This window comes from Equus przewalskii, chromosome 15 (genome assembly GCF_037783145.1).
Source record: "Equus przewalskii isolate Varuska chromosome 15, EquPr2, whole genome shotgun sequence".
In the NCBI taxonomy this organism is placed as follows: Eukaryota; Metazoa; Chordata; class Mammalia; order Perissodactyla; family Equidae; genus Equus; species Equus przewalskii.
In genome coordinates, this window is record NC_091845.1 from 2298388 (window position 1) to 2312843 (window position 14456).

Consider the following 14456-nt stretch of genomic DNA (forward strand, 5'->3'; position numbering starts at 1 on the left):
TGTCACAGTGGTGTGCTTTTCCTTGTTTACAGATGTGGATGGTGAGGCTCAGAGAGGGAAGGTTACTTACCCAGGATTTCGCAGCCAGCAGCAGTCATTCTGCACCACTGCCCTCTCTCTGCCCTCTGGGTGATTTGCTGCGAGTCTCCAGCGTTTATTATTTTTTGGCTTTTCTTCCTTTTGGCGGAGGTCCAGCATCTCTGTTTGTCTGCTATCTTGTCCATGTGGTTTATTTTTCCCTTGGTCTCTTACATGGGCTCCCTTTGTTGTTCCCCTGTTCCTCCACTGCTAACATCGCTCCCATTGTTCTCCTGGATTTCTTTGCGCGGTGATAATGGCTCCTCTCACTCCCTCCTGAAGGCCTGTGCCTCTGGGGGGGTGTGTGTCCTAGAGGACACTGGCAGTTTGCCTTTGCACCTTGTCTGCTCTCCTTCCGCTCCCCACCCGCAGGGCCTTCCCCGCCTGCTCTTCGGGATGCCCTAGGCTTCCCAGGAGACTCAGGAATGCAGGACTCTTGCCAAGAGGCAGCTGAGTAGAAAAAGCAGGAATTTTGAAGTCAGACAGCCCCGGGTTCTAGCCCTGCCTCTGCTGTTTACTATTGTGTGGCCAGACCTCAGATTTCTCTTTATTAAGATGGGAGAGTCTCCTCCTCCTGGGATGGTGGTGAGGGTCAGAGCTATCGCACATCAAGCAGACGTCACAAGGTCGTATGTCTGCCTGTCAGGAGCCAGGCTAGCATATAAATGCCAGGGAATGAGGCAAAAGGGAGTTGTGGGGAGCAGCATAAAATTGGGGATACATAACTCTTCTCAAGGGGCAGCGGCTCCTTGGCCACGTCAGATGCAGGCCCGGTGTTGCCACATCTGCTGATTTGTAAAGATTTTTATGTGACCTCTCAGATTGTTAAGTGTTGGCAGTGTGTTCATACTCTCAGAGGCACTGTGCAGGCTAAACAACGCCCCTTTTAGAGTCTGGCACATCTTTAAGTTGTCAGTTTGCAACCAATGATGTGAAGTCCCGAGCCCAGGGCTTGACACCAGTCCAGCTCCCAAACCATGGTGACTGTCATTTGGACTGTAGCTGATACTTTTGGGTTTTTGTCTGTCAGGCCTCACACTGATTCCACTGGGCGCTAGGTCAGCACCACTCCCACTTGTTACCTGCAGTCTTTGGAATGCCTGAAAGTTGTTCTTCTGGTCCATTTGGTGTGGCACATCCTTTACCTAGAGAACAAGAAGCCAGAGTTTCGTTGTTAGTGAGTCATGGGACCTTACCGACTTAGGGAAGATGTCCAGTCCTGGCTGCCCAGGTTCTCCTCCTTGGGGGTCTCCCTGCTCGTCTGGTGGAATTCCGTGGGATGTTTGTGGAGGAGCCCACCTTCGCAGGCTGGAGTAAAACAGTAAGGATTTCCTGCCCACTGGTGGACACAGTGCTCCAGCCTGTTGGCTGGCATGTAGCAAGGACCCCTGTGAGGGGCCTCCTGAATTCTGTTGGATTTGGGGGAGGTATTGTTAGTATTTGTTCCATGCTGCTGGTGACACTTGTCTTCCTCTTCCTCCTGTGAAGGGCATGGGCCTTTTGTGTGTCCATGAGCCATAAAGAAGGAGATGGCCACTCTGAGCTCTTACTGTGCTGGGCATTGTGATACAAATGCCAGTGCTGACAGCACCTTGCATTTACCAAGCGCTCAGTGCCACCAGGTGCTGTGCTAGACACCCTCCCCCACCTTAAGATGTTGTCTGGGGCACCAGCATCGATAGAGGAGGATCCCAGGCTCCAAGAAGTCCAGAGGTGTACTCACCTGAGGCTGCACAGCTGGCAGGGGTGGAGCCTGGCCCATCTCGCTGGCGCCTCAGCCTGCTGCCTCCCCTGCCTCTCTGCCCTGCGTCTCTCCATGGCAGGCGTGCCCTGGCACTCGAGGTGGGCTTCTAAGCTCCTGCCATGTTCTTCCTGCACAAGGACGGCACCCCTCTCCATGATTCCCTTGCTCACATGCCCAGATCAGAATATGCCCTCCCTCTGGGCTGTCTCCTGTATCCAGATCTGAGGTTTCCAACTAGGTCAGTAGAAAGTGAAGGGGAGTTACTGCCTCTGTTTTACAGATGAGGAACTGGAGCTCAGAGAGGAATAGCCTTATGAAACTTCCCTCCATCTGAAGCTGTTCATGAAAATGTCTGGTAGGAACGAAGGTCAAGATCCCCTGAGCCTCCTCCAGTGAGCAAGGCCTCCTTTGGCTTCCTGGCCCTCCACTGGAGGGTGTGGGCCTGGCCAGGACCTCCAGCCTGTTGGACTCACAGTGCATCCTGCCATGGATGAAGTGACCCTGGCGATTGTGTAGCAACGTGGGACAGCGGGGATGTTTGACTTCACGGAGGCAGGCAGGCCCTGAAGAGGGTGAGCTGGGAGGGCGAGGAGAAGCACTGGCAGGCGCTGTGAACAAGTCAGACATGCCATTTATGTCCAGGGGCCTCTAGGCCCACGCACACGGTGGGGGCCTCGGGTCCAAGTGTTCCCCCTTCTCCTGCTCTTCCCCTCCCCCGACTCAGTCAGTACCTCAGTTCTTTGTCCACATGTGTTTGCCCGGGGGCTGCCTGGACTAGTGGGAGCAGCAGGCTGAGGCTGAGGCTGAGCCAAGAGCCGAGAGCCGAGAGCTTGGCTCAGCACTGACAGCCATGAGTGCAGCTCCCGCTTCCTGAGGGCCCTGCAGGCATGCCCCTTTGTTGCCCCCAAACCTTCTGCAGTGGGCATCTGTGTTTAAATTCTGATTTACAGAGGAGGAAATTGAGGCACCTGGTAGGGCTGTGATTTGCATGCCTGGCCAGGTGCCTCCAAGCTCTGCTCTTGCCTCTTCCTCTCACTTGTGGCCTTGGCTCCCTGCCTGCAAAATGACCCTCTTTGGTAAGCCCCTTCCGTTTCCGGGTCCTCCCATTCTGTGCTGAGTGGGGCAGGATGGACATCCTTGCTGCACAGTTGCACTCTCCTATTTCAGTAGGAATTCGAGTGGGAAAATCCAGGGTCACCCTACTTTGGGAAAAGTATGGGGGTGGGCAGGAAAACTGAAATGCACAAAACCGATATGCACCTGAGGGGATTCTCCTTAAGGGAGCCGAATGACCCTAGTGTGATTGAAGTCTTGACGCCTCCTGGCTGGGACAGCTGAGCCTGTGTTGGAGTCTGACCAGTGCTGGGTTCTCGCCTTAGCTGTGGCTTGGGGCAAGTTATTTAACCTTCCTGAGCCTTAGTCTTTTTGCCTGTAAATTGGGGAGACAAGCAATACATTGAATAAATGAATACAGATTACAGCAATAATGATGGCGCCCCGGGATTATAGAGCTGCAGCCCTTCCTGCCGTTCTGGGCTCCAGGAGCTGCACTCTGAGGGGGACCCCTGGCACCTGCTCTGCTGTCCTGAAGCGTCTGCAGGGGCTGGTGCAAACACTCCCGCCACCTCCACAGCCAGCGGTTTACTCTGGATGCGAGATCTTGCTCCTCAGGCCGGCCGGGTGCTGAAGTAGAAAGAAGGTGGTGGGCCCTGTTCACATCTCTCCGCCTGAGACCTTGTTCCTTGGCCTTGCTTGGTTACTTCACCTCTCTGGGCCTGTTTTCTTGTCTGTGATGCTCACACTGCGGAGCTGAGATGCAGTTAGAGTGAGATGCAGATACGTGGAGCACCACAGTGCATGCCCAGTGGTGGTTGTGAAAGGAAAGGCAATCACAGCAGCTGACATTCCTGAGGACTTCCTATGTCCCAGGTGCTGTGTGAAACCCTTCTCCTGTGTCGTCTCATTCAATCTTCGCTGCAGTCCAGTGACTCGGCCCATCGCTGTCCTCCTCATGCAGACAAGGAAGCTGAGGTACACAGAGAGATTTGATGTTTTGGCAAATAGGATTGCCACTGCAGTTTTATATTGTTGGTAACAATGTATTTACATCGTTTATTGAATATTTAATGTCACCAGTTAAAATATATTTTTCTTTGTTTTATGTTTAATAATTTTTTTTTAGGTTGCCTGTAGCTTTTGATTAAAAATCAAATTTTGATCAGATATCTGACTTTGAGGTTGCTAAAATATGTTTATAGTTTTATGTTCAGTTTCTCTGGCTGAATCTTTTTTTCTGAATGCTTTTTTTTTTTTTTAAAGATTTTACTTTTTTCCTTTTTTTCCCAAAGCCCTCCGGTACATAGTTGTGTATTTTTAGTTGTGGGTCCTTCTAGTTGTGGCATGTGGGACACCGCCTCAGCGTGGCCTGATGAGCAGGGCCACGTCTGTGCCCAGGATCCGAACCAGCGAAACCCTGGGCCGCCAAAGCAGAGCACACGAACCCAACCACCTGGCCACGGGGCTGGCCCCTCTGAATTCTTTTTTTTCCTCAGTCTCAAAAGGAAAATTACATCCCACAGATAACTTATACTTTTTAAAATGCTGACCTTTGTAAGTTTTTCTTTATTTTTATTTTTGAAATGATTAAGATATATAATCTACAGAATTGGAAATTGTAATTTTTTAAAGTACTGAGAAACTTTAACCCTGTTGTAATTATTCTGCAAACCTTTAAAGGATTCTGTAGTTAGTACAACTAGATGAAAAGCTCTGATAGACTGGAAACATAGAGGGTCATTTGTAAGCTGCGAGATTTTGACTTGTGTTTCCCACCCACTCGCTCACACTGCCCCTCTAGTCTCAGAGTGATTTCCTACCCTGGGTTCGTGGGAATTGGGAAGGACACTGTTGGATTCATTCTGTGGAAATACTAGGGATTTTGAAAAAGAAAAGACGGGCCAGTTATGTCACTTCCTGTTGTCTGATCAAAGTTTGGTGAAGAAATGAGAGTAACTGAGAGCTGCTGCCAGGCAGCGGGCGGTTGCTTGATGCTGACCCCTGGTTTCCAGTGGTGCCCTGGTTCTCAGTGGGACCAGTCATGTCGCTGTGACCTCTGATCTCCTTAGAAGTCCCTGAGGTTGGCTGCACTGCAGGGAGTCTGCTCGAGAGCCTGGCCTTTTGGAGCAGAGCTGTGTGCTCCCTAAAACAAAGGCAGCCTGTAGTTGCTGGAGTAGGGCTGTGCATGAGATCACCACTGGCCTCCGTCTACACTTACCTTTCTGGGTCTGTCAGTTCAGTTTCATTTCCCATCACCAGGATCCTAACAGGCATCAGAAGTGAGATGGGGTAAATACATGGAATGCATGAGTCCCTCTCCTGCAGCCAGCAGGCCAAGACAAGGCACTTCTGGATAGTTTCATATACTAGTAGGAAATGGAATCTCTGAGAAGAGGAACAGACTCCTGGTAAATAAAGTAGAGGAGGTGGGGAAGCATTCGTTTGCTCAGTATAGTCCCATACAGGCTGATTGAGCTCTGCCCCTGCTGAGTCTGTGCTGGGTGCTGTGCTTACGGATTGAAAACCCAGGCCTTGGTTGGTGAGCTCTCAGTGGAGCTGGGGTGAGGAGGAAGGGCCGGGGCAAGCGAGGTCTGGGTGGGGAGGAGCAGGATCAAGGCAAGGCAGGCAAGGGGTGAAAATTAACGTGGGGTGTGCCTTGCATCTCGGTGTGAAGTAGGGAGTGGGTGAGGTTGTGGGAGAGGAGGATGGAGAGGGATGGGCCGGCATTCTGAAAGACAGGCCATGTGGCACATGGTAAGAACAGGCTCCAGAGTTCAGATTGCCTCTTTGCTGAATAACCAAGAGTAGTCACCTAACTTCCTCATCTGTAAAGTGGGGTCAGTGATAGTTTGAGTTAGGTAGGGGTGATGTTTAGGTTCCAGAGGGAGCCCGGGTTGTCAGAATTACTCTTGAAAAATCCTCAGTCACATGTGGGGTAGAGTGGCCTTGGCTCTGTGGACACAGCTTTGTCTGCCAGAGCGGAGGCCCATTGGGCCGGGCATGGGGACCCTTCTGCTGTGAAGGTGGCTCTCCGGTCTTCTCAGGGAATAGTGCGCAGGCTGGGAGCCCAGGACACTCCTCTCTGTTCACCTGCAAGCTTTGTCCCATCCTGCCTCAAGACCTGGCCACCTAGCCCTACGACTGGTGGCAGGAGGACCTGGGGAGAGGTCACATCTTCTGGGGTGGGCTGGGCTCAGGCTCTTGTGTGTTGGGGGCTGGCTGGAGCAGGGTCATGGGAGTCACTCATGGAATAGTTGTCCTCTGCCACACCTTGACAGTCATTTGGTCCTGAAAACTCCTCATGAGGCGAAGGGGAGGGCATTTGCGTATTCCTGCATCTCCAAAATAATACCTTTATTTGGGTGCAACTATTCCAAATTCCGTTAAAAAGGACAGGGTCACTGTACTCACTAACATCAGTCTTCCTAACATGACTTACGGCGGTTTCCCTTCATTGACTTCTCTGTAATTTGTCCACCTGCTGTTGTTCAGCTCAGGTGTGGCTGTCTGTTCAGGCCATGCTCACAACCATGCTTAGATACATAATGCACACACATACACGCACATACGTACATACGCTTACACACGTACATATACGACACACACATACACATACATGTAAACACACATAGACACATTCATATGGCACTCAGTTGATGCAGCTGAACCTTGGCTACTCCTACCCACCCTGCCTCCCCCAAAAGAATAGGGACTTCCCAACCAGAGCAGAAAGGACAAAAAGAAGTGAGCAGATATAAGCCAGCCAAGCTTGAGATGATCATGATGAAACCACAGGTATGGTGAGGAGAAGACCCAGGAGCCATGGAGGAACACCGCACCCCCAACCTGCCTCTTTATTTGTTCAGCCCTTTTCTCCTTTTTCTTGGCAAGGGTAAATCTCTAGGCATTTGCCAAGTCTAACATTGAGCTTTTTCCTGCTTGGACATTCTTCCCAGGTAGGATGGACTCAAAATGATAGGATTGGTGTAATAGGAAGGCGTGGGGTTTACAATCACCTAGCCCTCCTGCATGTGAGCTGTGTGGCTCCAGGCAAGCTGTCTGTCTCTCGTAGGCCTCAGTTTCCTCATCACCAATGGGGTAAAACACCTGTCTCATGGTGGTTGTCAGGATTCAGTGAAATGATGTCGATCAAAGCACGTATGGTGTGGCCCAGTCCTAGGTGGTAGGCACTAATCATTCATTTCCTACGCCATCCACTTTTATCTTAATGCTTCATTTTGGCCAGTTTTGCTTGACTGAGGCATTGGGCAACTTTCTGCAGAGCTCATCTCCCCCTCTTCCCTCTCTAACCCTGTCTTCTCTTCTCCCAGGGGCCCAGATCATTGATCTGATGATGCTGGTCATCGATGTGACCAAGGGGATGCAGACCCAGTCAGCAGAGTGCCTTGTGATTGGGCAGATTGCCTGCCAGAAGCTGGTCGTGGTGCTGAACAAAACAGACCTCTTAGCCGAAGGGAAAAGGCAGGCAGCGATTGATAAAATGACCAAGAAAATGCAGAAGACCCTGGAGAATACCAAGTAGGTTTTCTAATGAGAGGAACGTCCACATATATTGCAGGCTTCGGGGCACACTTCGTTTCGCTAACGTGAACTGGGCAGGCAGGTGTCGCCTGGGTCTTTACTGAGTGGTTCACCTGGTGCCTGCTTGCATGGAGGGTAAAGGATAAGGTGCTGCTCCAAGAGGCCAAAAAGCATGGAAGCCTAAAGGGGCTAGAAGCTGATCTTTCAGGGGGTTTTCTTTTCTTTTTTTTTTTTTTAAAGGTTTGTTATTTTTCCTTTTTCTCTCCGAAGCCCCCCGGTGCATAGTTGTATATTTTTAGTTGTGAGTCCTTCTAGTTAGGGCATGTGGGACGCTGCGTCAGCATGGCTTGTTGAGCGGTGCCACGTCCGGGCCTAGGATCTGAATCAGTGAAACCCTGGGCCTCCAAAGTGGAGCGCCTGAACTTAACCACTTGGCTACGGGCCCGGGCCCTCAGGTGATTTTCTAACATGAACAGTGGCGTGGTTCTGCTCTGCACAGCCTTCAGAAACCCAGGTTGCCTCCGTCTTGCTGCCCTCCACTGTAGGGTGTCCTTGTCCCTGAGGTCAAAGCGGAGCATGGGCACTGCTGTGTTCACGTTCTCACGAAGGTCCAGTCTGTAAGGCCTGGACCTGGAAGGTCACCCACCCTTCCCACTGAGATTCTGTCCGTGAGGACTCAGTCCTTCCTGCCATTTTGGCCATGCCTCAGTGCAAGAGAGGCCAGGAAGTGTGTCCCCTCACCATCTGCTTAGCAGCAACTTGGTTATTGAAAGGGGGAGATGAGTTTTGGTAGACAACTGGATGTTTCTGTCACAGAGGCTTGTACAGTTGGTTGGATGGATGGGTGGATGGATGGACAGACAGACATGGCCGTTGGAGGGGAGATTGGGAAAGGCCAGATCTTTGTAGTCTTTCATGCTAAGGAGTTCACAGTTTCATCTTGTGGAAAGTAGGGAGAGTTGCATAATTTTGTTCAGGGGAGTGACTGAGAGGTTTCCCATCCAGAGATGGCTGGCTGCATCTGGCAGAAGGCTGTCTTGGTGAGGAGGATCCAGGAGGCAGCAGGGAGACAGGGAGATGGGGGAGGTGGCTCTGGAGGTTTTCCCAGGGAAAGAAGTGTGGCTCTGAGTTCAGGCAGTGGAGGGAGTGGAGGGACGGCCTGTGGAGATCTTTAACAGGAGCGTCCACAGGCCACATCAGGTGATCGGCTCTGCTTACCATCAGCGCGGTGGGGAGAGGTCCGTGGGGGCAGAAAGGTGGCAGTGCTGCTGGGCGTGGTGGGGATGGGAGGGGTGTGAGAACTATGGGACAGAAGGCCACCTGGTTGTTCAGGTGGCTGAGGGAGTGACTTATTCTGATATGGCTGAGAAAATGAGAAGATGTCCTTGTTGAGCACACAGTGTTGGCAAACCTCGCTGTTTTATCAGTTCCTCTTTTCCTCTCTGGGCCGGTGCCTTTTGCTCAATGCTCAGTAGCGGTCACTGGGAGACAGCGCTGCTTCCTCTTTGCTATGCAGCCTGAGACAATATCCTGCTACTTCCTCTCCTTCTCCTGGCTGTGGAGGGCAAGCGAGTAGACAGTGTTTTTGTTTCCCCGTCATAAAGATTGATATGCCTACCCATTTATGATCTTTTTCAGATCCAACACCTGCAGCTCTCCCTCAGAATTCTCAAGTTGGTTAAATTAAAGCTCTAGCCCTGTGAATGGGCCAAATATGTCATAAAAGATTTCCTAGCGCTGCCTTTTGTTAGCAAAATTCATCAATCCGATAAAATCGACACTTTTAGATAAGTGTTGCATAAGAATTCAGACTTTGTTATCCCCAACGGAAGTGGATATGAGACTGTAAAAAGGAAGATAAAAAATTATATCTTCTTTTGAGTGAGTTATTTGATCTCCCTGCTGTTTTATTTACTTGTCAGAAAAGGGAGAACAGGTCCTTTGCACTCTTGCATGAAAACCCAGTACAGTGTCAGTATCATTTGCTATATAAATGGGACCTTCCGGGAAGGGCTTAGGATACTCGTAAGGGTAAATCAATATTAACTATTCCGATTAGTTACATTTAAGGAAAATTCTCACTTGCGTGTTTAAATTACTATTCCTATTTTAATTTATTGGTGGAAGGTCAAATTACGGACTTTATCACACATCCAGAGGAAATTGTCGTCTGAGGGGCCTTTGAAGCCTCTCCTCTCCTCCTTCCGCGCCCAGGGGGCTGGGAGACAAACTCAGATAAAGGGAAGGATTGCCGCCCTGCTGGGCCTCACCGGGCTAAGTGGGATCGCCTTGGAAGAGGATGTTAGCTTTTACCTCTGTGCAGCAAAGAACTTCTTTAAATCATTTTAAGTGACTATTTCCTTTTCTGATGGTCCCTTGTTAAGTAAATCCTTTGTAAAAATGATCCAAATGTGAAGAAACTTCCTATCTAGAAAGGAAAAATTTGGACTGGCGAACTGTATACATATCAAAACCTGAAAAGTGTTAAAAACACCTGAAAAGTGTTAAAAACTTTTTTTTCTATCCAAAGAATAACTGAAAAGAAATTTGGAAAATAGAGAAAAGTGATTAAAAGAAAGAAGAGACCACCCAAAGATTTCTTTTCTTAAAATATCAGCTGCTGACAATTTGCTTTATTTCGTTCCTATCTTTTCATTATGCATAGTATTGCCCCCCTCCCCCATTGTAAAAATTGTAATAAAATATATATAACAAAACATTTATTATTTTAATCATTTGTAAATATACAGTTCAGTGGCATTAAGTACATTCACAAAGCTGTGTAGCCATTACCACTGTCTATACCTAAAACTTTGTCGTGATCCCCAAGATAAGCCCTGTACTCATTAAACAGTAACTCCCCTTCTGTCCTCCGCCCCCAGCCTCTGGCAGCCTCTGTTCTGCTTTCTGTCTACTATTAAAGGTCCCTTATATAAATGGAATCATGCAATCTTTGGTCTTCTGTGTTTGGCTTATTTCACTTAGCATAATGCTTTCAAGGTCCATCCATGTTGTAGCATGTGTCAGACTTTCACTCCTTTTTATAGCTGAATGTTATTCTCTTGTGTGTATATACTATATTTTGTTTGTCCATTCCTCTATTGATGGACACTTGAGTTGTTGCCTTTTGATTATTGTGAATGATGCTGCTATGAACTTGGGTGTACAAATATCTATTCAAGTCCCTGCTTTCACTCCCTTTGGGTCTATACCTGGGGTTGGAATTGCTGGGTCATATGGTAGTTCTATGTTTAATTTTTTGAGAAACCACCAAACTATTTCCCACGGCGAATGCACTGTTTTACATTCTTACCTGCAGTGCAGTAGGGTTCCAATTTCTCCCCATCCTCTCCAACACTTGCTTTCCTTTTTCTCATAGTTATCCTAGTAGGAATGAAGTGGTATTTCTTTGTGGTTTTGATTTGCATTTCCCTAATAACCAATGGTGTTGAGTATCTTTCATGTGCTTATTGGCTATCTGTATGTCTTCTTTGGAGAAATGTTTATTTGAGTCTTTGCCCAATCAGGTTGTTTTTATTGTTGTTGTTGAGTTGTAGGAGTTTTTAATATATTCTGGATATTAATCCTTTGTCAGATATATGACTTACAAATGTTTTCTTCCATTCTGTAGGTTGTGTTTTCACTTTCTTGATCATATCCTTTGATGCATGAAAGTTTTTAATTTTGATGAAATCCAATTTATTTATTTTTTCTTTTGTTGCCTGTGCTTTTGGTACCATATCCATGAAATTGTTGCCAAATCCACTGGCATGAAGATTTTCCCCGATGTTTTCTTCTAAGAATTTTATAGTTTTAGCATTTAGGTCTTTGATCCATTTTTAGTTAATTTTTATATATGGTGTAAGTTAGGGCCTAACCTCATTCTTTTGCATGTGGATATCCAGTTTTCCCAGCACATTTGTTGAAAAGACTGTCCTTTCCCCTTTTACTCTTGTCAAAAGTCAATTGACCATATACGTGTGGGTTTATTTTTGGGTTTTCTGTTCTGTTCCATTGCTCTCTGTGTCTGTCCTTATGCCACCGCACTGCTTTGTTTACTGTACCTTTGTAGTAAGTTCAAAGTCGGAAAGTTGAGTCCTCCAACTTTATTCTTCTTTTTCAAGATTATTGTGGCTATTTGGGGCCCCTTGTAATTCCATATGAATTTGAGGATCTGCTTTTCCATTTCTGCAAAAAATGGGTGTTGGAATTTTGCTGAAGATTGCATTTAGCCTGTAAATTGCTTTGGTAGCATGGACATCTTGAGAATGTTAAGTATTACAGTCCGTGAACATAGATGTCTTTCCTTTTATTTAGATGTTCTTTAGTTTCTTTCATCAATGTTTTGTAATTTTCAGTATACAGATCTTTCACCTCCTTTGTTAGATTTATTTCTAAGTATTTAATTCTTTTAGATGTTAATATAACTGGAATTCCTTTCTTAATTTCCTTCTCAGATTGTTTTGCAGGTGTATAGAAACAACTGATTTTTATGTGTTGATCTTGTACCCCACAACTTTGCTCACGTCAGTCCCCCCAGACATGCAGTGGTGATCACGAGGTTATGGTGCTGGTCTCTGCTTTTATTACTTCACATTTTACGTAGCGGTTCCTCACGTAGCCGTCACTCTGCTGTTGACCCTTGACACTGGTTCACGGTGTCCTCCTCACAGATAAACAACCCTGGTGTGAACGTCCTTGACCTTCCTTGCACTTTGTCTGTATTTTCAGTCTTTTCCTCATGAGAGGTTCCCAGGTGTGACATTACTGGATCAGAGGGCATGAACACTTTACAACCTTTTGTTGTACATTGCCATATCCTTTTCCAAAAGAGTTTGTACAGTTTACACAGGTGTCGGTGGCTAACTTTGGTCTCTCATTTTAAAATATATTTGGAACTTAGTAGGATAGAAATGGTGTTTTAGGGCTGGCCCCGTGGCCGAGTGGTTAAGTTCGCGCACTCTACTTCGGTGGCCCAGGGTTCGGATCCTGGGCGTGGACATGGCACCACTAGTCAGGCCATGTTGAGGTGGCGTCCCATGTGCCACAACTAGAAGGACCACAACTAAAAATATACATCTATATATATATTGGGGGGGATTTGGGGAGAAACAGCAGGAAAAAAAAAAGTTGGCCGCAGTTGTTAGCTCAGGTGCCAATCTTAAAAAAAAAAAAAAAAGAAATGGTATTTTATTCTTGTTTTCATATGTGAGATTTAGCATTTTTCCTTAAGTGTATTAAACAGTTGTGATTTTGCGTTTGAATTATGCCTGTATATTTTTTCTGTTTGCCTCTTGTGATTTTTAATGCTTTCCTTTTGATTTTCAGGAGTTTTTAGTATTAATAAAGATGTTATTAATTAACTCTTACCTATCATATTTGCTACAAATAAGTCTTCAGCATTTGTTGTTTGTCTTTCCATTTTAGTTGCTTTTTTTTTACTTGTAGAAGTTTCTAATTTTATGTAGTCAAACTCTTTGATTGGTTTTCTTTGTGATTTCTTTATCTCTGAAAGCATTTAAAAATAATCTTGCATAAGCATTTATCAATGTTAACAGAAATCAAAATAGAATATAAAAATTGTACCCACAATCTTCCCAATGCATCAAAGTAAGTGTTTTTTCCCCTAGGATCCCTGTCAGTCTTTCAGACGTGGACATAATTTGAGGTGGTTGTTATCACAACATTGACACTATTCTGTGTTCTAGGCTTTTCTGTTTATTTTTCAAAAAAGTGTTCCAATAAATGTTTCCAGTAAGTCACCTGACAGCATCCTTGATGCATCTTTCTCCCAGACTCCCTCTGTTTCCTCCTCCTTTTTAAACACTTTCTATTTCCTTGTTTCTGTTTTAGCCAATGCTGTCTGCTTAGAGCCCACCTGGGGCTCCCTTGGCCCTGCCTCCCTCCCTGGGATTGGGTGGAATGCCACATCTCAAGTGACTTGGCTGCTGCCAAGCTGACTCTTACAAGATGTGTGTTCCCGACCAGCTTTGTGGCAAACTAGTTCTGTGGTCTTGGGCAGCTCACTTTATCTCTCTGAGTTGATATTTTTTCCTCTGTAAAATGGGAGCTGATAAGTTCAGCCTCACAGTGTTTGTTATGAGGGAGCATTGACATGGAGCCTAGTATGTAGTAGGTGCTTAGTAATAACAGCTGTAATGTGGTGCACCTACTGTGTGCTTGGCACTAAACTAGGGATTTCCCGTACGCAATCAATCAGATCCTCACAGTTACCCCAGGGGTAGGTTTTGTATCTGACTCAACTGGTGAGAAAAATAAGGCATAATAAATATTGGCTATTTTGAATTCTACTATTCCAAACCTAAAACTTATACTCTGTTGGTTTATGTCTTTTACATGAGTTATACATCTGTATACACGCATAGCTTCTTTTTTTTTTACACTTATCTGAAATCATTTTTGTGTGTCGACGAAGGTCAGCCTGCATGCAGTCAGCATGTCTGAGCCCAGCTTGCTCTGTGACATACCACAGCTGCGAGGGGAGTCTGGGGGAGGGGGTGGGGTGCTGGGAACAGGAGAAGTGCTTGGATGTGTTCCAGGTCAGCTCCTGCCTGCACTGCTGAGCTGTGGGGCCAGGCTCAGGGCTCTTCCTGACATCTCTGGTTGGAGTCCCTTGTGCTCCTGGAACCCGGACACCGGTCTAGATCTGAAACCCGTAGCAGGAGGGGCTTCTAGTCCCCCTGGGGGCTGCTAAACTCTACTTCGCTGCCAGAAGCCAAGATGCCCCAGTATGTGGCATGCTCAGGAAGGCAGCAAGACCACCTTCTCTTGAGCCTGGGAAAGGGCCGGACCTCCAGCCTAACAGGCCTTTATGTTTTGTTACAGTACATTGCCCAAAAGGGTTTGGATGAAAAATAATTGAATTTCCAAAAGCTTTGTGGTTAATTGCTAGAATTCTCAGTGCATGCTTTTACCCTTCTCTGTCCCTCTGGGCCTTGGGCTCATGGAGCGTCAGCAGAGATTCTGCACATGTGTTGGGTCCCAGCTCGTGGTTGAGTCCTTGTTCGCTGATTTT

General features: G+C 47.0%; 1 protein-coding gene across 2 annotated transcripts in view; it reads left to right on the top strand.

Annotated features, from left to right (window-relative positions):
- The window catches only part of EEFSEC (eukaryotic elongation factor, selenocysteine-tRNA specific), a 258706-nt gene that overhangs the window by 81019 nt on the left and 163231 nt on the right, over positions 1-14456 (top strand). For both annotated transcript variants that reach the window (XM_008531735.2, XM_070576451.1), the window contains exon 2: positions 7210-7417. In XM_008531735.2, coding sequence (XP_008529957.2) covers positions 7210-7417 — 208 coding nt within the window. The remainder of the gene's footprint in view (positions 1-7209; positions 7418-14456) is intronic.